The following is a 22,589-nucleotide window of genomic DNA, read 5'->3' on the forward strand; positions in this document are numbered from 1 at the left end:
CTGGGACTGGATGAGGAGCCATGGACAACTCCAGCGTGAGTTTTGCGATTCCATTGTGAAAGTTTAACATAATTCTAATCTAAAGGGCTTTTCAAGGCAGTTGTCCTCTGTCTGTCATGGGCACTGAAAATTTCCTCATGTTCACTTATGTTCTTCACTGGAGCCTTTTTCAGAGGCAATGCCTGAGGAGATAGTTTATTTGTTGACATTAAAATTTGTCAGATTCATTATTTACATTGTTATGAACTAGTGTTTTCACTTGAGGAATAGCCGTAAACTGACTTTGTATTATCCAAATGTTGTTACCTTCTAAATTTTTGCAAATCCATGCCAGATTTTCCAGGCAGAATAGGCTCTAACGCTAAAACTGGGATCAGTACTGTCATCTGCCTAAGCCACAAAGTTTTGTAACCCTGACTTGTGCCAATAAAAATGTTTCACTGAGCGTGGTTTGGACATTTAACACAAAAGCACAGAAGGACGAAAGAAGCAGCTTTCATACCTCATTCTGCCATTTTTGCATCCTCTGAGTAGAGCTTTTGCCCTGAAGGTCCTTGAGCAGATCTGAAGAGGCTCTTACAGCAGCTTCCCCAGGGAGGGTATAAAGCCTCAAGGGACTGAGAGCTGTGAACTGGAGCCTACAGCCTGTATGGTGAAGGAGATGCACTCGGAAGAGGCAGGAGAGGGTGTATTTTGATGCTTTAGGTGATTCTTATTGTTGAGTGTAAAATACTAACCTAGAGACTTTGTTTGTGCATAGGGTCCGTCTAGATGACTCCTGCTTTCCAAGATTTTCTGGTGCAGAGATTCCCATTCTTCAGGAAATAATAGCTCAAGTAAAGACTGAGTTGGTCTTTCACCCACATCTGATTCAGTTCCATCTTTGTCAGAAATGTTATTTTACAGGAATCACTAAATATGGAAAATGGGCTCTGTCAAGAATAGCAGAGCTAATACATTTGCTCATTGGTCAGATTGTCATTATTGGCTTTCATTCACGAGTGGAATTATTTCTGCAAAAAAAATTAAATGCACATACTAATAGGATTACAGAGTTCCCATTCTGGCCCATCATCTTTGACTTCTGTGGAAAAATTCTGTTCTCTCAGGCTGTTTTTCTGGGTGAGAAATGGAGCCATACATAAATCAGAAGATTCACCTCTTGTCATCTAAGCCAAAATTGTGTCCTGTCACCTGCCTCCATAGCTATATTCTGTATTATACTTCTGGTTGTGGAAGCATCTTTTCTTCCTATCATATATAATCTCTGGTCAGTAAGGATCAAAAGCAGAAGCCTGATGTTTTCTTCTGTGTTGCTCTGAGAAGCCTTTCCCTTTCCCATTAGAGATCTGAGTTCCTGCAGATGAGTCCAGTGCTGCATGAGTCTCATCAGACAGACCTTCCCTCCCAGGCGTGCTCTGGGGAATAAGGAGGTAAAAATAAATTGCCTTGTATTTCTGTTCCAGCAGTAATTCCTGCTGACTGAAATGGGAATACAACTGTGCCTCTAAAACAGGTCTACGAGATTTTCATTTTTCCTTTCACCCAAGGTTGCACAGAACTGGAACCTTACATGTTTCAAGTAGAAAAGCTGTGCTTTTATAGATGTCAGTTCACCTGGTTGACAACAACAAAGATTTCATGCCTCAAGCAGTGCAAAAGCTCTGAATGTTAAAGCTCTTTGGTCTGACTGAGTATCTGTCACAGTCTTATTGCCAGAAGTTTCTTGGAGATTTGCTTAAGGGGTGTTTTGGAAACCATCATTTCTTCTGTCTGAATGAATGGTTTGGCCAGGAAATTGATCCAGCCACACTAGTCTGCTGACCTCCCTACACCCATTCCGCTTCACCAAATACCTTTTTTTAGACATGTGTATCCCAGGACAGTAGGGGCAGGATGACTGATTGCTGCTGCATCTTTTCCAAAGTGCTCTCTGGCTTTTCTTAAGCAAACTGTGTTTCCAAACAGCTCTACCAATAGGGTTTGCAGAGTACATATGTGCTAGAGCACATTAACGTGTCCTTCGCTTCCGCTTGATCCACCTGGTGTCTGGATCTCAGGCTAGTATCGAGTGTCATGATTAATGTGTTTGTAGCTGTACGTGCTGTGGAAGCAGTGCAGCTCACACAAGCAAAGCTTAGGAGGTTGTCTCCAAAGTATTTTCCTTGCAGATTTTTTGTTCTGCATGTTTCTGTCTCTCATTTCGTGAGCTCTGCTCTTCCTTGAGCTCCGCTCCTGCCTCTGCGACCGTGTCATGGTGACCTGCTTTAAGTGCAAAGGAAATCATTCTCAGCAGGGCTGGCAAATGGAAAGTTTGAGTTGCTCACAAATGTGTCCATATTTGCAGTTCCTTTAAAAAAAGAAAAGGAAAAAAAGTCATCAATGTTGTGTGTGGACTCTCAGTGTGGTTTTTGGACAGTGCATGTTTGATGATGGTGGGCAGTGAGAGGATGAGGTGAGAGTGCTTTGTACATGTGTAAGGTGCTGGGTAGAGCAAACTCATCCCACCCTGAGGGGCTCTCATGGTGACTGAAGAGCAGAGAGACTTGGACCAGCCTTTCTCTTCCACCTTCCTGCCTGTCCTCCAGCCAGTGGAGACGTTACCATGAAAGGCAAGATAAGGCCACATTTCCAGTCTTGGGCTGCATGGGCCAAGCAAAGCCCAGGCTCAGTCCTAGAGGGCTTACAGTGGTCAGCCAGGGTACTTCAGCGAACAAGGAGAAAGAAGGAGACTTCATATCTGCTAGGGTTGTGTACAGCGTGGCACAACAGAGATTTAGTAACTCTCTGGTAAATAGCCTTTTTCGTCACCAAAGGCATGACCTTGACTGGGAAAATCCAGAGCCTTGTTCACATGGGATTATTGCCCGGTGTAACACACCTCCCTCTGGAAAAACCTTTGGGTTGGCTTTCATCATGGCTCACAGCTCTGGAGGCCAGATGTTCGGTCTGCAGAGGGTTCCTGGCTTTAGGTTAAACTTCAGACAAAATTCCTGCCATCTGGCAGGGTGGGCTGTGGGCCAGCTCAGGATCTGGGCTGTTTCTGCCCACCTACTGCCTTCACCAGGATGACAGGGGGCAATGACTGACCATCACTTCCGCAGCATGGCCTCAAGTGAAGAATGCTGTGGTGTGGGTGGTGCTGTGTGTCTGTCCATGCCCGGCCATGGCTCTGTCACCTGGGGAGAGGGGAGGGAGGCAGCAAGGCCAGATCTGGCTCTGCTTGTAAAAACAGGGGTGTTTCCTGGTGGGAAGGGAGGTCTCTACCCCTTCCATCTTGGACTTCAGTGTTCCCAGATTTGGCCCTGCCTTAAACCTGCTGGGCTGAGGTGGGATTGCGTGTCTTGTTAACAAATCCTTGTGGGGGAGGAAGCTGTCCCAGGCTCCATCTAGCTTCTTATCTGCTCCTCTCCCTTACTAAAAGGTAAATTGCCAAGGTGCCAGTAACTGGAGGTAGGAGTTTGAGCTGTATTACTCCCAAGCTGTAGTGAAAACCTCTCTGAACATTAATCAAAATGTGGAAAGATCAGGTTGTCCTCAGTTCTCCTCAACCTCCCCCAGAGCCCAGAGCCCAGCAAAGGCAGTGAGCCCATGATATGGCTACGTACCCCAAATCATTCTTGATATTGGCAGCCTCCACAGACCCATTGCTTCCAGTGTTTCTCCTTCCATGACTGCAGCCTGGCTTCCTTTGCACCAGTAATTCCCCCAGTTAATCCTCCGGCAGCAGCAGTGGGAGCATGGGGGGCACCCACTTGATGCAACCCTTTGGCGAGGAGCCCTGGAGCTGCCCCCATTGCCCACAGGGCTGTGGGTGCTACTGGGGAGCCGGGGGGACAGAGGGGCCAGGCCCCTTGCACAACTAAAATCGCCATCGCGAAACCCTGAAGTGAACGTTGCTGACTTGCTGACGCAAGGTGTGCCGATAAACTCCCAAAGCATCACGTGGAGTCTGCCAGAGGAGACTATCTAAAGCCTATTGAGTGGGAGATAAGATGGTCACTGGCAAATATTATCTTGCACTAGTTGATTTCACGCTACTTTGTGTGCATGAAATAACATCAATGGGAGCTGGGTAAAGCCAGGCCTTTTTGAGATAAGACTGCTACTTTGCCATTATGGAGGAATGTCAGAAAAACCCCAGGAGCTCCACCTGGGATCTGTCCTCCCCCCAGCCCCTCTCACGCTCACCCCTGTCATCAGAAGACAGATGCTTGGATTTTCTTCCTGTCTGGGAAATGAACTTTGACTTCCTCTAGCTTGTTTCAATTATTTCCATGTGTTCTGAAAACCTCACTTTTGACCCCAGGTATGTAATAAATTTTTGGTTCAACTTCTGTCTGAGGCTGACTATGATTATGAAATATCATAAAACATTATAATTCTCTCGGTCTGTGCTTTACAAGCTGGCAGTCAAGGCAGGCTGCAATCTCTGCTCGGTGCAGAGCCGGCTGTGAGCAGCAGCTCTGCTTGGCAGGGTACAAGCTCTGCATGCAGGTAGCGGGAAGTGGCTTCTAAAACAATACAGGTAACTATTCTCCAGGAGAGCAGCTCTCCCTCAGCATGTGTACTACCCAATACCTCTAATGATATTTATTGTTGAACCGGGAATAGCTGGATGCACCAGGCTATTTTCGTGTGTTGTAACTTATGGGGCTTTTTTCCTGCTGGGGTGGATAAGAGATTCAGAAATAACCATCTAAAAATCATAGAATCATTTGGGTTGGAAGAGACCCTCGAGATTATCAAGTCCAACTGTCAACCTAACACTGACACTAAATGATGTCCGTAAGAAACTCATCTGCATGTCTTTTAAACACCTCCAGGGTGGTGACTCAGCCACTTCCCTGGGCAGCCTGTTCCAATGCCTGACAACCCTTTCTGTGAAGAAAAGTGTTTAATAACATCATCTGACTGTTTTCTGATGTACAATCTGAGATGTATGTTATAGAAGTGTGACAATTTCTGAATTATGTAACAAAACAAAACAACAATTAAACTCTGTGGGATTAAATATCACAGTCCCTGATTGCTCCTGGGGAGGCAGTTGCCTTGCAGTGGTTGCAGAAAGGTGAAAGCAGGGCACTTGTTCCTAAAGGGCAATTGAGAAATCTTTGAGCAACTTATTTGCATTGGTTTTAAAGACTTACTGACATGGGCACATCTTTGGTGTGTTGCTTTGGTGGGAAGTACAGGAGGTTGCACTCATTTCTAAGCTGCTAGTCTGAACATGTGTATTGATAATTGCAGTTGGACACAGTGCAGCAGAATCTCCTGCTTGGATATAATGGATTTTTTTTTTACATTTTAAGCCTGCTTTGTATCTCTTTTTTGGGAGTTTCCTTTGGTTTGAACAATTTGTCATATCTTTTAATTGTTCTTTCTAGTTTCTTCGTTCTAGGGAAGGTGTAAAGTCTTCTGACATATTGCTCTCAGGGGCAAAGGAGATAATTTTAAGGTGCTTCAAATAACCTTCAAATGTTAATAGGTATTCTTACTAACACTAATGTCATTTGGGTCTGGAAATGGCCGAGAAACACTTATGGAATTGGAACCTGACAGAGTGTTGGTGGCTGTCATGTCTCCTGTAGTAATCTGCTTTTTGTGCTTATTTTCTTCCTGACAATTCACAATGAATTCTGTGGGAAGAAGCTGAGAAATTCAGCACTTTGATGAAAGCTTGAATTTCATGCTAAAACTAGATAACTTTGCTGTCTGTGATCTTTCATAAGGACAGATATTTTGGCAGGAAATGAAAGGAGTGCCTAAGATTGTGGAAAACGCCCATTGCAGGGCATATTCCTCTCTTTGGTGTGCAATAAAGTTTGTACAATGTCCATAGGTCACAAAACCTTTTATCAAGGCAGTTTGTATTTCCATGCTTAGGACTGCCGAGTGCTTGGTGTGCACTAGGAGATAGAGGAGGTGCTGGTATGATCTCTCACCGGCATCGTTTTCTTCCAGATGCATATTCAGTCTCTTCCAATGACAACGGGGGCAAGTCTGACTCAGTGGCCAACTTACAACCTCAACCATCCCTCAACTCCATCCAGAGCTCTCCTGGTCCCAAGCGCTCAACGAACACACTGAAGAAATGGTTGACGAGTCCTGTGCGCCGACTGAACAGTGGGAAGACCGAGAGCAACATCAAGAAACAAAAGAAGGTGCGAGATGGAAGGAAGAGCTTTGACCTCGGCTCACCAAAGACTGGAGATGAAACCACTCCTCAAGGAGACAGCGCAGATGAGGTGTGTGTTGGTGTTTGTTGCAGGGAAGGCCATGTCTCTGATAGTCTCCTCCATGGTGTGTGATTCACGCTTGAGTAAACGCAGTTCCCTGAGGGTCTAGAGGGAACAGCGAATCATTTATAAAACTGCATTGATTGAAGCTGTGTTGCAAAACGCGTTGTCATCCAAAGAGCAATGGAATATACAGGGAGCAGCATTTCAAAGTCTGCATATATTATTGTCCTTTGACTAGATGTTTTTAAATGGCCTATTAGAAAGCTGCCAAGGATAGAAGTGAAGTTATTCTTAAGCAGCTGTTATCACTTTTTGCTGAGGTTCATATAATCTTTATCCTACCATGGCAGTCTAATGCCTTATTGAAAGAAAATGCTCAGAGAAATAGCCATGTTTCTGTTAAATCTACTGTGTATTTGTAACTGCAGTTTCTCTGAAGGCATGTTCTTTGCCAGAATAACTTTTTCCTGATAAAGTGAATATGGAATTACAAGCTGAAAATGGAGAAAATATTAACTGAATGCAAATAGAGAAGCACATTTTTTAAAACTGTACATTGAGCCATTCTCCTTGAAATTAAAAAGTGCTTTTCCATCAGCACAGAGACAGCTGTAACTGCCTTAGTTGCTTGGCTGACCTATAAACTGTATTTCTGTAACTCATAGAATGCACCGAGATTAACTGGCAAAACCTTACATCTTTATTGCTTTTCTTTCATGATGCTTAGCATTACCAGCTATTCTCTCCATCCAATGCAATATTGAGCCACTATTATAACAGACTCAAAGCCTGGTAGTAGGGCTCAGATTTCTAAAAAGATAAAAGAAACCCGTCTCTGCTTCTGATTGTATTTCACTATCCTTCAGAAGAGCAAGAAAGGTTGGGGAGAAGATGAACCAGACGAAGAGTCTCACACACCTCTTCCTCCTCCTATGAAGATTTTTGACAACGATCCAACCCAAGATGAGATGGTAAGACCTCTCCTACTATACCAGTTTGCTGTTTAAGTGCATTTCTCACGTAGCCGTCTTGTAGTGGTCTTCTAGTAACCAGTGCCTAGACTTGCAGTTATAAGAGACACCTATATGCAAATCATAATCTAATGCCTTTCACCAACTGGATTTACAAATAGTGCCAGTTAAGCAATTTAGCCCTGGCATCCCATTTCATGGCAGGTCAATCATGTGCTTGTGTTGTGTGTGGCCAGGAATTCCAGGCAGGCTGATAACATACGTTCTCCACGTCTGTTTTAAAAGTGCCATTGGTGTCTGGCAGTAGCAACAGAAATAGTAATTGGTGTCAGTCTGGGCCTCAGGAGCAGGACAGGTGCTGGAGGCTGCTTAAATTCAGAAATCCCACCTTCACCAAGAGTTAGATAGCTCGGGCTCTCCACTCAGGCTTTGTGTGTGATGGGATGTCGTGTGTGTCCAGGGATGTCGTCAGTCTGTGCCCCACCTTGCACTCTCTGTTTTGAAGTGCTTTAAAACTTGCAGATGGAAGAGCCTCCCCAGTGCTATTGTTTGGCATTTCTGGGGTATGTGGCTGATCATCACTGAAAGTTCCATCACTTCCAGTTGGTTCAGAAGCCCACAAGGCATCTGAAGTCCTTCTCAGGGTGGTGGAAAAGGCTTTGGTCTGCTCATGGTGGTGGTGGTAGTTCTCTGCTGTTAGCCAGGGTCTCTTGAATGTTAAGTCAGAACTTGCTGTGGTAGATGGTATTGTGGCTTGCAGAGTCCTTCTGTTGCTCTCTTGGACTTGGGGTGAGAGTCTGTGAATACGGCTGTGATGGAGGGTTGTGTTCACAGTCAGTGTGGGTCCTGTCTGCAGGTGTCCTCCCACACCCTTTCCTGGTGTGAAATCCATCCTCCTGTGTAGCTGTTTCCTGCTTTCCTGCTGGCATCTGTTTTTAGCAGTTGCACTTCTGTATCTCTATCCTCTGATTGTAATTACTGCATGCACAGAAGCAAGGATAGGGGAGATTAATAAATTGTCAGAAAAAAAAAAAAAAACAACATAAAACCAGCCCAGAATGTTCTTGGGGAAGGTTCAAGCAGGAGTTTGGAAATACAGAGAGAGACGGGTGCAAATATTTATGGGATTCAAAGAGCAGAATGGTGGAGGAAAGGATTCAGGGGCTTGCTGCTCATCTGTCAGGAAATGTTGTGACATTGTGGTGGCAGCAGGGCCAGAAGGAAGCAGCTGGAGCTGCGGACTCTCGCCCTTTGAGCACCGCGTGTGCTGCTGGCTGACGAGGCGCAGAGGCGAAAGGTCGGTGAAGCAGAGTCGCGGTGGATCCCTACCCAGCACAACAGCATGTGCTCCTGGCTTCTTCCCCCTGGTGTTTAGCTAAATGCTTTGGGGTTAGTTTGCTTTTTGTGGTTTTTTGAGGGAGTTTAGTTCGTTGGTTTGTTTGTTTCAAAGAAAAGCATAACTGCTTGAGCTCGGGTCACTATTTTTGATTTTTAACATGCCATGTGATTTCAGTATTTCTTAAATACGTTTCTGACAGCACCGATGTTGTGGAACTAAACTGTTTTCCCCTCCAGATGTCTAAGCTTTATAGAGCATTTTGGCATCCTGTTTCTTCACCCACTCCTAAAGAGAAATTTAAATAGAGCAAGATGCATCTGAAGCTCTTGTTCTTTCTCTTTTTCTTCCCCCACTCTTTTTGCCATGGAGGGAAAAAAACTTAAGCTCACAAACATGGCTTCTGAATTCCCTGGCATGGGAGCACTGCATTAGCAATGTTTGAGCCATGCTGGAGCCAAAAGCTCGTTAACAGTGTTAATTTGGGCACAGGGCTCATGTCCTACTACAGCTCATGGGCTCAGGTTGGAGCAGCAGCAGCGTGGGGTGGTGGCAGGGACGGGGGGAGGTGTCTGCACAGTGGAGGGATGGCACTTTTCCCCAAACCCGTCTGCAAAGCAGCAATAATCATACCTTGCTGCTCCTGGAGACTCTTATAAATATGAATTGCAAGTTATCTTCCTATGATAAATCTATGATTTCCTTCCTGGGGAATAGAAACACCATTTTTTTATTTGCCCCACACAAGCCAGACTCTCTCGTCAATCACAGGAGAGTTTTATTTTGCCTTGAAGGACTTGTAGGCAGCAAATGTTTCCATATTCCCTTCAAAATCCTGCAGTTATTTACTTTTGAGAGATATTGAGCAATTTCAGTTAAAAGAAGGGAGAGCAACAGCTGTTTAGTGCCTCCAAAAATTGGACTCCTCCTGCTAGAATGGTTATGTTTGACAGTTATTGTTGATGTATTTGTCCAGTATCTCTTCAAAGTCCCTGTTTTCAGGGGTTTTTTTTCCTTCGTCTGTCTGCATTGCAGGTGAAACAGGCTGTCTGATCTTTTACATTTTTATGATATTCCTGCATTACCAGCCTAATTCCTCAATTACCAGCCTGATTATGTGTCATTTTTGTTGTTGTTGTAATTAGAACTGTTGATTAGGTGTATTATTTGTGAAAGACTAGATGACAAGAGGAAGGCTGTTGATGCTTCTGATCTCTCACAAGGCTTCTGGTTGGGATTGGTCTCCTTTGCCTTTTTTGTCTGCTCCTGGGGCTATGTCACTCCACAGGGCTGCTGGAAGAGGTGGCCAGCAGCCTAATTCCTGCCATCACATTTCCACCTCTCTCTCTCCAGCGCTATTTAATCTCAGATGCATGTTCGTTGGCACCTGCACGATGACTTTGCTGAAATAGCTGCTCTCCAGAAATCCTTTATTAGGCAGCTGAGAGATGAATATGCTTTTTAATAATTTCAATGTAGAATTTATAATCATTTATCCATATTTAGCCCACATCAGCCTGCCAAAAGCAGGTTATCAAAGGGCTCATAGTTTTAGCTGATGCCTGTATTTTGTTCAGAAGAAATGTACATACAGGTGAGCTAATAAATCCTGACTCCCATAGCTATCTCATGAGTGTGGGTTTTCAAAGTGAGGTTTCTTAGGGCAAAGACCAAGGGGTGAAGAGGCTCACGTAGAGCAAAAACCTTAAACTAAATCTGAATATTTCACACAGAGACCAGTCTTTGCAGGGCCGTGGGGGATGCTTGGGTAGCACATTGATGAGGTCTCAGTGTTTCTGGAGATCAGTAACAACCTGCAGCTATTGCCTGTGGCTACCTGAGTGTGGAGACACCCAAAGGCATTACATGATGTCCGGCACCAAAAATCGAATACCTGCAAGGAACAGACAGGCATAGAGAAGTGGGTTTGAAAATATTCTAACTAATGTCAATAGGGAAAAGTGAGCATCTCCAGAGTGTGCCTGCCCTCCTGTGCCACATACCTAGGATGGATGAGACACATAGGGGTGTTCTCTCTCCACTGATTGCAGAAGGGGGTGAGAAAAGATGCACATTTTAGATGGCTGAAGTTGCATGAATGTGAGGTATCATCTGAGTTCATTTAGGGTTGCAATGATCTGTGGGGAAGGGAGTTGTTCCCCCTATCTCCCTCCCCTACTGCCTGTAACTCCATGTGCTCCTTGTACTTAACTGCATTTATTGAATATGTATGTATGGGGGAGGGGGTAATTTCTTACATCAATTTTTTGGAGCCTGCGAGACTGTAGTTGTCCTTTGAAGAAGGAACCAGCAGACATTAAGAATATTGTAGCCTAGTTGCAGATGAACTTCTGTTCTTTGACGCCGTTCCCTGGTTCCCAGCCCTGGAACTGCTGCAGGGAAATATACAGCAATTCTGTGCTTATCTCATAGGGTGGCACTCATTGCCCTGACTGTGCATGTGGTCCTCTAACCCTCCTGCTCCCCATCCATGTTTGTTCTCCTCTCTCAGAAGCTGCTTCACTGACCACTGGTTTCCTCCTCCCTTCTCATCCTGCTAACTTGCTTTTCCTTTGCAACCTGGTGTCTTGCAGTCCTCTTCTTTGCTAGCTGCTCGGCAGAGTTCCTCCGATGTCCCAACCGCTGCGGATCTTGTCAGTGCAATAGAACAGTTGGTCAAAAGTAAGCTGGTAAGTTTAGTGTTGTGAAAACTGTGTACACGCCAGGCCTAATATGACTCTAAGGAAGGGCTTTATAAGGTCTGCCTCCTGTTTCTGTTTTCCTTGCTTTTCACCTTCACCTGCTCTGCTTTTATTAACCCTGTGTGCTCTGCTTCTCAGTACACAGTCTAATATTTTTCCTCCCCAAGTGAGATGAAACCTGCATCTCACGTTGCTTTGTAGACCCTGGTCTGCATAGTCAAAAAGCACTTTTGGAGGGGGCTTTGCAGAGAATGAGCTAATACACTGTACTCTTTCTGGGGTCTTGTTGGTGTTCTTCCAAATGTTTTACACAGTGGGATGTTTTGTTTGCTTTGTTTTAAAGCTTGTTCACAGGCACTGGAGTTTTCTACCCAACATGTGATTTTATTTGGTATTCTGGCTTCCTTGAAAAGACCCTCTAAAGAGCAGAACTGCTTGAAGTATCACAGCTGTGCTTTTATTTTACAAAGATTCATATGTCGCTTTTAATCTGCCTTGTCAACTTTTTCTGACAGGGAATAGAATAAGCAATAAAAACGCTCTGGATTTAATTTGTTCAAAAATCTCAGTATCATGCTCTCTCCCTGTTTGGTCCCATGTCTGCTGGACATAGGGTAAATCCTGTTTAATATCTAGACTTTTCTTAAGTTTTCCCTAGAACAATTCAAAATATTAATATAAAAGATAAACCTTTTTCTGTATGTCCTAGGACCTCTATAATTAGATAAATACTTGCTTTGAGCAAGTTTAATTTAATTAACAAGTCAGGATTAAAGCAGCGTTATGATAAGCCTGCAAAGGTTAATTTCCTTAAGTGTACTGAAAGGATGAAGAGAGTAAAAACAAAACAAAAAAGCCTGCAGTGATCATTAAATTACTGTAACTCTGTGCAAGCAGCTTTATCTAGCGAATCATTTGAGAGGGCTTTGGTATTTTCTTGGCTTGAGATGAAGATAGTCAACGTTCGTAGGGTGCTTCGTAAGGAGTAAGTGATGAAGGAGCTCTTTGTGACATGGGAAACCGAGGACATTCCCAGAAAGTTTACTCAAAATAGTTTTATTCCATCGAGGGACTAACAAATTGAGAAGTATTTCATTACTCCAGTTAGATGTATTTTCGGAGCATATTTTATTTTCTCTCCCCCACAAGCAGGCTGTTAGGTCAATTGCAATTACTTTCCAGGGATTTGGGGGGAACTTAATTATTGTGGAATGTTACTATGTATCCATCTATTTGTTTCGTTTTGTGTTTTACTTTGCTACTAAGTATCCCCATTCACATTTTGACAGAGGAACACTGACCTCGTGTAGTCTACCACTGGTTCTGGCTGCGACACCATGATGTTTTCAGGTTGTTTTGAAATAATTTGGAAGAGCTTTCTCATCCTAGGCTTACTGGAACATCTTTCTCCACCTTCTAGCAAAAGGACATCTTCTCTGTTTTAATGCTTTGGGGTGATGGGGGTGGGTCTTATATCAGCTTAAAACTAGTTTGGTTGTGTTTCACCAAGTCCTATGGGAAAGTATTGCTGGAATTACAGGATAATGTTTATTCTGTTGTTCTTTGGGGTTTTTTTAGACCCTTGAAGGAGGATCTTACCGAGGAAGCTTAAAAGATGCCACTGGCTGCTTAAATGAAGGAATGACGCCTTCGACTCCCCCACGAAACCTTGAAGAGGAACAAAAAGCCAAAGCAATGAGAGGCAGGATGTAAGTTGTCTTGCTGGTTTTTCTTTCTGAAATATGTACCCAAGGAGTACACATAGCTGCACTGAAATAATAGTTTGTAGTGAGTGAATGAGCAGACACTGGGAGTAAAACTGTGTTCTGCTTGCTTCTGTTTTGTCTTAACGTGTAAAAATACTTTATAAAAGCACTTACACACCCAGGAGGGTCATTGTCACTCTTTAAAATGTACAGCCTTTACCCCAGATAGCAAATACATGTTGCCGTAAAAGCCTCTGAACAGCTAGGCAAGTATTACTGAGAAGTTTGCCTTGGTAATGATGGCACTTCCAGAGGTGAAATCATCTCTCAGAGTGGGATATGTGGCTGACCGTGTTAGCTGCCTTCAAGGAAAAGAAAAGAGAATCCCACTAGGATTTTTTTTGAATTAGAGAATATTTTTTGCCTCAGTTATTTGCAAAGGAAGGGGCAGAATTCAGATGCATTTGTGGTGAAACACACCACTGAAGAGAAATTTTCTTTTCAAAAACCCTGATGTTTGTGGTAATAGAAGAGGAAAGAAATGGTGACAGCTCATGAAACTTGTTTTTTAAAATTATCTGTACACTTCCACAAATGTAACAAAAAACCACTTGTGCCTTCAAAGCTTCTTATGATTAAAGCATTTGTTAAATGCATACTTCAGCTGAAGGACACGGAGAATTGGAGAAACAAAATCAAGAATTACATGAAATAGAGCTCAAGTAGCTGTTTTATTTATACTGCCTCTTACAGTAACATTGGTAACTGCCGTCATCTAATTAAATCATACATTGATGGGAAAAGTAATGGTATGTACAGGTCTCATAAGAGTGTGGTGCGGTGAGAGGTAGGAGAAGAGCAGCCCATTTGGGAAAGACGCCTTGCAGGGAAGGAAACCAAGTCAGAGGAGGACAAGGGGGTAATTAAGTGGAAACAGGGAAGCAGGAGCGAAGTGTCACAGGTCTGTGAAAACCATTGCTGGCTCCTGCAGTTTGTTGTAGGCAGCCAGTGAAGGAGTACAGTGAGGGGCTGGATCACCTCCTAGCAGCAGGCAGGGACAGACACTCCTGGATGTGTTTCTGAATGGGTAAAGTTTTCTACCAGAGATCTGTCAGCCTTCCCACAGGGAACATCTCTGCCCACACCTGTCTCCTAAATGCTCCTCAATATTACAAGTTCCTGGGTTTTTCTGGTAGCAATTCATCAATTAGACAACTGGCAACTAACTGCAGGTTGCTGTTTGCTCCTGTAAGTGTAACTACAGTGACGCTTTCTAGTGTGCGATGCTTCTGGCAGGGGGACTGGCAGCGTGTCATGTGTAATTAGTGGCTGCCTCCGTACAGATTTCCTACACGCCAGGATGTTTAGGAGCACCTGCTAGTAGCTTTCAGCACAAGACATCTGTCTTCTCTCCAGCTCCTTTGTGTCTCTGTTCTGTATCTTTATGGCTCACTGTGTTTAATTCCATAGCCATATGAGGCAACTGAGCTCCAAACTTGAGCTGTGAGCCCCCGCATTCCCCATAAAACAGTAGCTGAATCCTTGCACAGACTTGGGCGGTAATTTCCCGTGTCTGTGGCAGCACGTACATTCCAGCAGTTAGCCTTAGGGTTAGGAAACCCCTATTCCATCAGACTTGATTGCTATGAGCAATGCTATGAGCATTCCAATGAGCAATGTGGCAATAGTCTCATTGAGTAGCATTGTTCAGTATAGATTTAATACAGAATTACCAAGATATCCAGATATTCGGAAGTGAGGAGCCTCCATCCTTGTTCCGGTTCACGCCATTTTAAATACATCTGCATAGTCAATTCTTGCTGGTGGCCAGGGCAGGCACTTTCCAAGCAATTGCCTGCCCATGCTCCTTGTTATCAGATGAGGAGATGAGTGAACTTGAATTTTTGGCAACATGCATCTTAGGAACCTTAAACTTGGGAGTACTTCTAAGGTCTTGTGTCAGGGTAGGCTTCAGAGAACTAATAGAGAGGGTGAAGGTTGATTTTTCTGCTTGCTAGAAAGAGAAGAGCTGGGGAAATGCTGGTGCTGAGGGTAAGGTAGGCAATGGAGGGGCAGACCCTGTTTCCCAACAGAGGTTTAAATTGGCAGGTTTAGTCTGTTCACCCTGGTTGCTGCACTGATTTTTAGTTCACACCCACCTGCCTCCATGTGCTGCAGTATTATGTACTACAAGTGCTCACTGCTTTGTTCTTAGAGTAGGACTTGGCCAGATGTCTCCTTGCAGTGACTCAAACCTGAGCAGTCCAGGTGTGGGAGAGGCCATGGGTGTGTGGGAGACGTTCTCCCCATCTTTTCAGCAGCTCATGGGGACAACACAGACAAGAGGTGGTGCAAGCAGAAAAGTAACCTCCCAGCACAGCTCCCCCCGCAGAGGGGACGTCAGGGGACGTGACAAGCCTTTCACAAGGGCACGGCAGGTCAGCCAGCGAGGGGGGACTGCACAGCACACACTTGTTCAGGCCACACGCTGCTGCTCTGTAGAAGAGCAGCCTTTTGCCCTGCACGTGTTCAGCACCCAGGCACAGAACTTGGCAGGGCGCTTCGGAGAGCACAAGCATCTGGCATCGCCGCTGCCAGCCCTGCCTTCTGCCAAGGGGCTGGATTTCACTCTCAAATGACCAAGAAGCTGTTGGACCTCTTCCTGCCACGTGTTCTAAGTATCTTCTCCACTCTCTCTGAGGAAGGGACACGTTGGGAACGCAGCATGAGCAGGATTTATTTTCTCAGTAACCTCTCATAACTGAGTCTCTCTTTGTAGTGCCCATCTACTTTTCTTTTTCTCTAGATATTTTCAACCAGGCTTTTATCTTAGCACTGTTTGCCCTCAGCCCTATCGTTTCAAGTGGGTCAGTCTGCTGATTGATATGAATGGAGCAATATTGGACATGAAAGCACTCCTCTATCTCGTTAGCCTTGTTACTGCCGTAGCAAACTTGAGCGCAGATGGAGTTTATTTGTCATGTGCCAAATCTGTGTATTGGCGTAACTGAGAGGCAAACTGTCTGCAGCAAGCTGTAACTTTTCAAAATTGTCCTCGAAAGAACATTATGTGATTAGTCAGTTTGATTTACAACAGAGGAGCTTTTTTTAGCTTGCTGGTTTTTGCGTGCATCAGGCCTTCATTAGATGACTCTCCCACCCAGGATTATTAGCTCTGAAATCAGCGTAAAGCATTTGCCACCCACACATAGATTACCTAGTCTGAAAGATTAAGCTCTTGGTCATGACAGGAGGGGGGTTTTGTTTTGCAAATGTTTGAAACTTCCAAATTAAAACATAATTGCTGAATCCTGAGCAAAACTGAAGGGACTGGGACAAGAAATCCCCTCCTGCGTGCTGCAGAATGGGTCAGGACACATCTCCATCGCTATCAGGAGGGCTGCACAGGAGGTGGAAGAGAACAGCGGATAGGGGGAGTTCAAAGTACAGGCGACTGGTTGTGCTGCTGTTCTTACATTGTCTTGGGATGTTGCAGGGAAGAGAGGCAGGAGAAAAGAGTGATTAGGAGAACTGAAGTTACCCTGACCTGTAATGTGATGTTTTTGTCATTTACATTCCACTGAGCTGTAAGTGAGTGAAGAGTTGTTTTACGTGACCTGGAATGATGGTGGCGTAATACGTGGTGAGAGGAACAAGCAGTAATATCAAGGAATATGGTAAAATATGTATGTGTTCTGTTTTAATTTAGGTTTGTCTTAAATGAACTGGTACAGACTGAAAAAGACTACGTCAAAGACTTGGGAACTGTTGTGGAGGTGAGCTGAAACCGCGCAAAATGTTTTCCCACTAAAAAGCACCATGCTGAAAAGTGACAACAACAAAAAACACTGCATGAGAAACAAAGTGCTTTATTTTGCACTCTGCTTCCATGGTCCCCTTCTCATGTTGACAGAAACAAGAAGAAATGTCTTTGGAAACTATTTTTGTTTCCATCTAACAAATGTTGTATTTTAGGTTTCAGCTCCAGTGTGCAAAGGTTTTTCTTGGCTACCCTGCTTGTGACAAACTCTTCCTGCTCTAATGCAGCCTTGAGGGCAGTGGTGGAGAAAAACTTATGCTCCTACCATTTTTTTCACGCTTTTCTTGCCATCATATTGAGTAATGGTATATACATACTTTACCTGAGTGTGCACCTGGACTACAGTCTTGTGTCTGAGTACCTTTCCAGAAGCTGGGTTTGCATCTAAGCTGAGGTGCATTTATGGCCTGCAGATTATTATTTAAAACAAAACCAAAACCGACCAAACGAACAAAAAGCCCCTTGAGATAAAATAGAGTTTGTTTTTTTTCTGTTAAAAAAACAATCATCGTTTTTTAAACTTCAACTTGTAAAGACCTGGCTGATCCCTGGGAATTACCTCTCAGAGCCAACTCACATGCATGGTCCAGGTTTTTTTCCCAGCAAGGACTCAGAACTGGAGACATTTGATTGAAATGCACCTTCAGCAATGCTTTTGGCATTCACTAGTCCAAGGAGAATTATCAGCCCATCTAACAGTTATTTTCAGCAGCTTCCAAGCTTGAAGACCTTTGTATTATCTTCTGCTTACACCATGTTCCAGTGGGAAACCTGACAGGGCTGCAGTGCTCCAAAGACTTATAAACTCTCAGGAGGTGTGAGAAATCCTATTCATGTGATTCTTCAAACTTACTGCTTGGCTTTGTGCTCCTAATAAATACTCATGGTGATGAATGGGAGAACTCTGTACAGTCTGTCTTCTTCCTCTTACCAGAGAAGCCAAGAACTTGATCAACTGCTTTTGTTTAACTTTTATCTACTAATTGCACTTGTCACTTGAATGACATCTAATAACAGTTTGTATAAGCATTGTAGATATTCAGAATAAATCCTTTAAAGTTTTCTTTTAAGCAAACTCTGTAATTTAAAGTATCTAGATGGGTTTCTGGTTTTAAATTGTGCAAAAGGTATTTTAAGTATTTCCAATGTAAAAAATACTGACATTAAACTTTTGCTTCTTTGAAAAGAAAAAAAAAGACTGTAATTATGCTCTCCCTTCAAATGAACCCTTTGCTAATCGCTGATCATTAATCCTAAAGGGCTTCATGAAGAGGATAGAAGAAAAAGGAGTTTCTGAAGATATGAAAGGGAAAGACAAGATAGTGTTTGGCAACATTCACCAGATCTATGACTGGCACAAAGAGTAAGTTTTTTGTTTCATTCCTTTTTAAGCACCTTTTTAGCCAGTTGTTCATAAAGTATTGGGATATATGGTGTCTGTACATCTAAGCTGCTTTTAATTGAACATCAGCAGGTTATTCAGGGCTGAACTTCCAGAGGACATTGCCTCACTCTAAATGGTCTCTGTTGGTTTGTAAGTGCTGCTTAATAACTTTACTCATCATGGCTACCTGGGGAATCCTGAGAACATGTTCTAACTCATGTGCTTTTAGCCACAGTTCCATGATACGCTAGATCCTGATACAGGGCTTTGTCCACCCAGCCAAAACTGGCACAACTGCATAATGCAGTGAAAAAACCTCTGCTGGGCTATAGCTTTCTGCTGCCTGGCTTTGCAGGAGGGTGCTTGTCGCGCTGTCTCTGATCACAGATAGAGCTTTATGCCATGCCAGGAGCGCTGGTCAGTGTGACAGAAGTGCTGCACACACAAGACCCTGCTCTGTGTCAGTGCTGTGCTGCCAGCGGCGCTGCCACTCTTCACCAGGGAGCCACAACAGGAGGCTTAATGGGAGATATCACTATGATCCATCCCCAGCTCCTGAACTACTGCTCATAAGCAGTCCCAGCGTGGCTTCCAGAGAGTTGTGGTGTACTTGCTGAATCCTCAGGAATTCCCCTGAGGATGCTGTAATTGTCTTTCTTGGGTCACAGCTCAATGCATCCCGCTGAGGAGCAGCAGCAGTGCTGGAAAGTCATGGTTTCCTTCCTGTGTCTTATGGTTCTCAGCAACATGAGGATGTCCACATGCAGCTGATATGATCATGAAGGCTGACCATACCAGTAGTATTTGGCTAGCAGCATGATAAAATACCTTCTAGATCCTTCACACATGAAAGCTCTGACATGCTGTGGCCTAGCTGGTGCTTGTGATTCTGAATTAGGAGCTTCTTCCTTGAAAATGTAACTCATATGAGTAGATTTTTAAAAGCTGCTGGAAACATGAGGCATATTTGAAACCCTGGGCCATTTCTGCTGTAACTTAATGAGCAGCATTATCTTGTTTATGGGCAATGTGGTCATCATTTCAATTCTGCCACACAGAAACACTCTAGAGCTCCAGGTAACTAGAATTTGAGCATGCATGTGCAGACTTGAGCAATGGACACCAGGCTGGATCTTCCTTCAGGTCTGGACATTTCCCTCACCGAGGAGACAGTGTCCTTCCCATCATGTGTCCCATGGGTGCTTATCTCACAGCCTGTGCCTGTCCTTATGTTCTGACAGATGCCCTTGTGAGCACAAAAAAAAATAAAGTCAGAAAATCTTCATGATATATTAAGTTGATACTGGCAACAGAGTGTTTTTACCAGTGCTGTTCATTGTTTAAGTGTGATGATAGGAGTTTTCTGTAACACATAGGAACAAATTCCCTATTTTTAATTCTGCATATTTGGGTCAAGAAATCTATTTAAAAGCAGTTGAATTTAACATTTAGAGAGGATTGAGTTTTGGAAATAGCTGTATCTGATGATAGTGATAGGGATGCTAGTTGGGACAGCTGTCCAATGTGCATCTTTCTTTGAGGTTCTGGGACTTCTTGAGATCAGACCATTGCAGGCATGTCCTCTTACCAAATCTGAATACTGTAGCAAATCCATGAAGACATTTGAGCTAGAAATCCTGCAGCAAAAAAGAGGAAGATCATGGAAAAGAGAGGTTGTGAATATTTGCTTACCAGTTAGAAAAACCTACCGGTATTTCTGAAGTTTAGTTTAGCTGCTTTTACCTCACTTTTAGGCATCCCAGGATATTCTTGGTAAGGTCATTCAAGCTAGAATGAATGACCTCCCCAAAGCTGCAGGTCAAGCTAGAGACAGTGTTTATGAATTACTATGATGAATTACAGTATATTACTAGTAGTAATATACTGAAAAATGCAATATACCAAAACTCCACCAGCAAAAATGTGTCAATTTGTTTATTCAAGTAGAAACTTCTGCATCTCTTTCACGTTGACCAGTACTTCAACTCTGCTCATGCAACTGAGAACTCCTGGTAAAGCTTCATTTGAGTTTTCACAAACATTTTGGTTTAGGGAGAAGTTTTACTTTGGGAGTTCTTAGTGAAGGAAAGCAACTCTTGCAATTAGATAGTAATTGACACTTTAAAATAATTGAAGCCACTGTAATAGTAAAGAAGAGCAGACAGTTTGCGAGACAAGACTTCCATATTTCACAGCTCTCATCTAATGTTTTAGAAATGCCACCATTAAGGGCTGAAGCCAAGCTTACCTCTTCATTTATTAGTGAATACTAAAGCTAAAATTGTGCTAATATCTCTGAAGGTCAACTAGCTTGCTGCTGAGATGACCTGAAGAACAGTATTCTGAAATGTTGATATCCTTTCTTTCAGCTTTTTCCTGGCCGAACTGGAAAAATGTCTTCAAGAACCTGACCGTTTAGCACAACTTTTTATTAAGCACGTAAGTTTTATTTTGTTACCTATCTATAGTATAATTATCATTTAGGGTGTTATGACTTTTTTTCCAAAATAATCTGCTTGTATCAACTTCATATTTTTACATGTCTAAACTCAACTTAAACATAAAGTAGCCCTATAGTTATGCACCTTGAATGAGCAGCTGGATGGAACTAAAGCATTAAACATTGCCTTCTTGTACACTTCTTCTTTTCGTGGCAAACTTTATGTGGCCAAGGACATCTGCCAAGATATAATTGTGGCAAATACTTGCCAACTGTTATGATTGACGCGTTTGTGTCATATTAGCCAGAGCACAACTCTACAGCAAATTTCAGACCTACCAGTGTGGGGATGACATCTCTAGCTGGCCACCTCCATGGAAACCTCCCCTTGCCTAAAGTGCAGAAGTGGAGAAGAGAACTAGTTGTTAATTTACTTTCCTACTTCAGCAAACTAAATTTTTGATTAAACAAAAAATGGGGAAGGCCAAGCAGAACATCTTAGCAACTTTCTGCCAGCTTTTAATAGCAGAACAAAACAGCAGCCAGTATCTCACCAGGCTGCTGTGCATCTTGCTTCCACAGGAGCGTCGATTACACATGTACGTGGTATATTGCCAAAACAAGCCACGATCTGAATATATAGTAGCTGAGTATGAGGCATACTTTGAGGTAAGCAGTGCTTATTATACATTACTGCTACTTATGGCTGTGGGTCCTCATTAAGTGGAGCATTCTGTAACCTGTGGGGTTTATCTAAAACAAACTCTAGAAGATTTTGTTAGTGTACATGCTGCTAAAGTCTCTGCTACAGGAAAAAGAAGTTATTTCATTTACTTCAAATTCTCATGTTGTTAATTTCTAACAAACACTTAATCCAGCACTGAGTGCCTGTGGTCTTCAGAGTGCCACAACTGTATTGATTTCCATTCAAAATAAAATAGACATCTTAATCTGTAATCTACAAACAGGGCAGGAGGTAAAAGTCATTGGAGCTGGGTGGTGCCCCTCATAAATTCCCAGTAAATTTGTCTGTTTCAAGGAACATTTGGTACTAGACACATTTAGATAGTAATGTGAAAGCAGCTTGTTTAACAAGGGAAAGCTGTTTCATTTCACCCAAGGGCATGAGGCAAGCTCTGCAGGACTTCTTTGTGAGCTAATCCCCGCTGCAGTGGAAGGAGCAGGCTCCTGACCTCCTGTCCCGCTGGCGCTGGCTCAGCTCGGGGGGGATGGACCCTGTGCTTCCCAGCGCCTTCCAGCTCGGTCATGACTTTTGCCTGGTCCTTGCCTAAATAGGATATGCCAGATTTTTAAATCCTCCAAAATTCCCTCTCACAAACAAAAGATTAAGAACAGCCTAACTTTCTGTGGAAACACGTCTCTGCTGAGACGTTTTGTCGTGTTCTCTGTCTTACTCTGTGATTGTTTGCAATTGTTTTTAATCCTCAATTTTTAGGAGGTTCAACAGGAAATAAGCCAGCGGCTAACCATCAGTGACTTTCTGATCAAACCCATTCAAAGAATAACTAAATATCAACTTCTTCTCAAGGTGAGTGGAAAGATTCAGTTTGGACTAAACTGTCATCTGCATCTTGTGTTAGATGTTATTTTTAATCCACCTTGGTTTTAACTGAGGAATAACTTCATCAAATTAGGAAGAAAGAGGAGTCTGCTTATACATGGGCATACAATGACAGAGGCCCATGGAAAATGTCCAGAGAGCAGGAGGGCCACATCTGGTGGGAGTAGTTTGCAATTTAGGATAATATAATTTTTTTATTATTATTTTCTATGGCAATTTTTATAGAAGAGTTAACTTCAAATAGGAATTTTCTTCCTTTGAAGTTTCAGAACAAACTATCATTCTTTTTTTTTTTTTTTTTTTTTTTTTTGAAATTGCAATGAAGATGCACAAGTGTATTATTAAAGCCTGTCTTTGGTGCTGAATGGCATGATTCTAATAAATACTATGGCCTCCATTTCTGACT

At 43.2% G+C, this 22,589-nt stretch overlaps 1 protein-coding gene across 4 annotated transcripts in view; it reads left to right on the forward strand.

The window, feature by feature from the left end:
* Positions 1 to 22,589, forward strand: part of KALRN (kalirin RhoGEF kinase) — a gene marked incomplete at both ends in the record, with an annotated part of 504,008 nt that overhangs the window by 443,144 nt on the left and 38,275 nt on the right. For 2 of the 4 annotated variants that reach the window (XM_080346391.1, XM_080346392.1), the window contains 9 exons: positions 5,965 to 6,248; positions 7,109 to 7,213; positions 11,144 to 11,239; positions 12,830 to 12,960; positions 16,667 to 16,733; positions 18,037 to 18,140; positions 20,531 to 20,600; positions 21,184 to 21,270; positions 22,058 to 22,150. In XM_080346391.1, the coding sequence (XP_080202517.1) occupies positions 5,965 to 6,248; positions 7,109 to 7,213; positions 11,144 to 11,239; positions 12,830 to 12,960; positions 16,667 to 16,733; positions 18,037 to 18,140; positions 20,531 to 20,600; positions 21,184 to 21,270; positions 22,058 to 22,150 (1,037 nt within the window). The remainder of the gene's footprint in view (positions 1 to 5,964; positions 6,249 to 7,108; positions 7,214 to 11,143; positions 11,240 to 12,829; positions 12,961 to 16,666; positions 16,734 to 18,036; positions 18,141 to 20,530; positions 20,601 to 21,183; positions 21,271 to 22,057; positions 22,151 to 22,589) is intronic. The other 2 variants (XM_080346394.1, XM_080346393.1) reach the window with 2 other exon arrangements.

Source organism: Nesoenas mayeri (assembly GCF_963082525.1).
Source record: "Nesoenas mayeri genome assembly, chromosome: 6".
Classification (NCBI taxonomy): Eukaryota; Metazoa; Chordata; class Aves; order Columbiformes; family Columbidae; genus Nesoenas; species Nesoenas mayeri.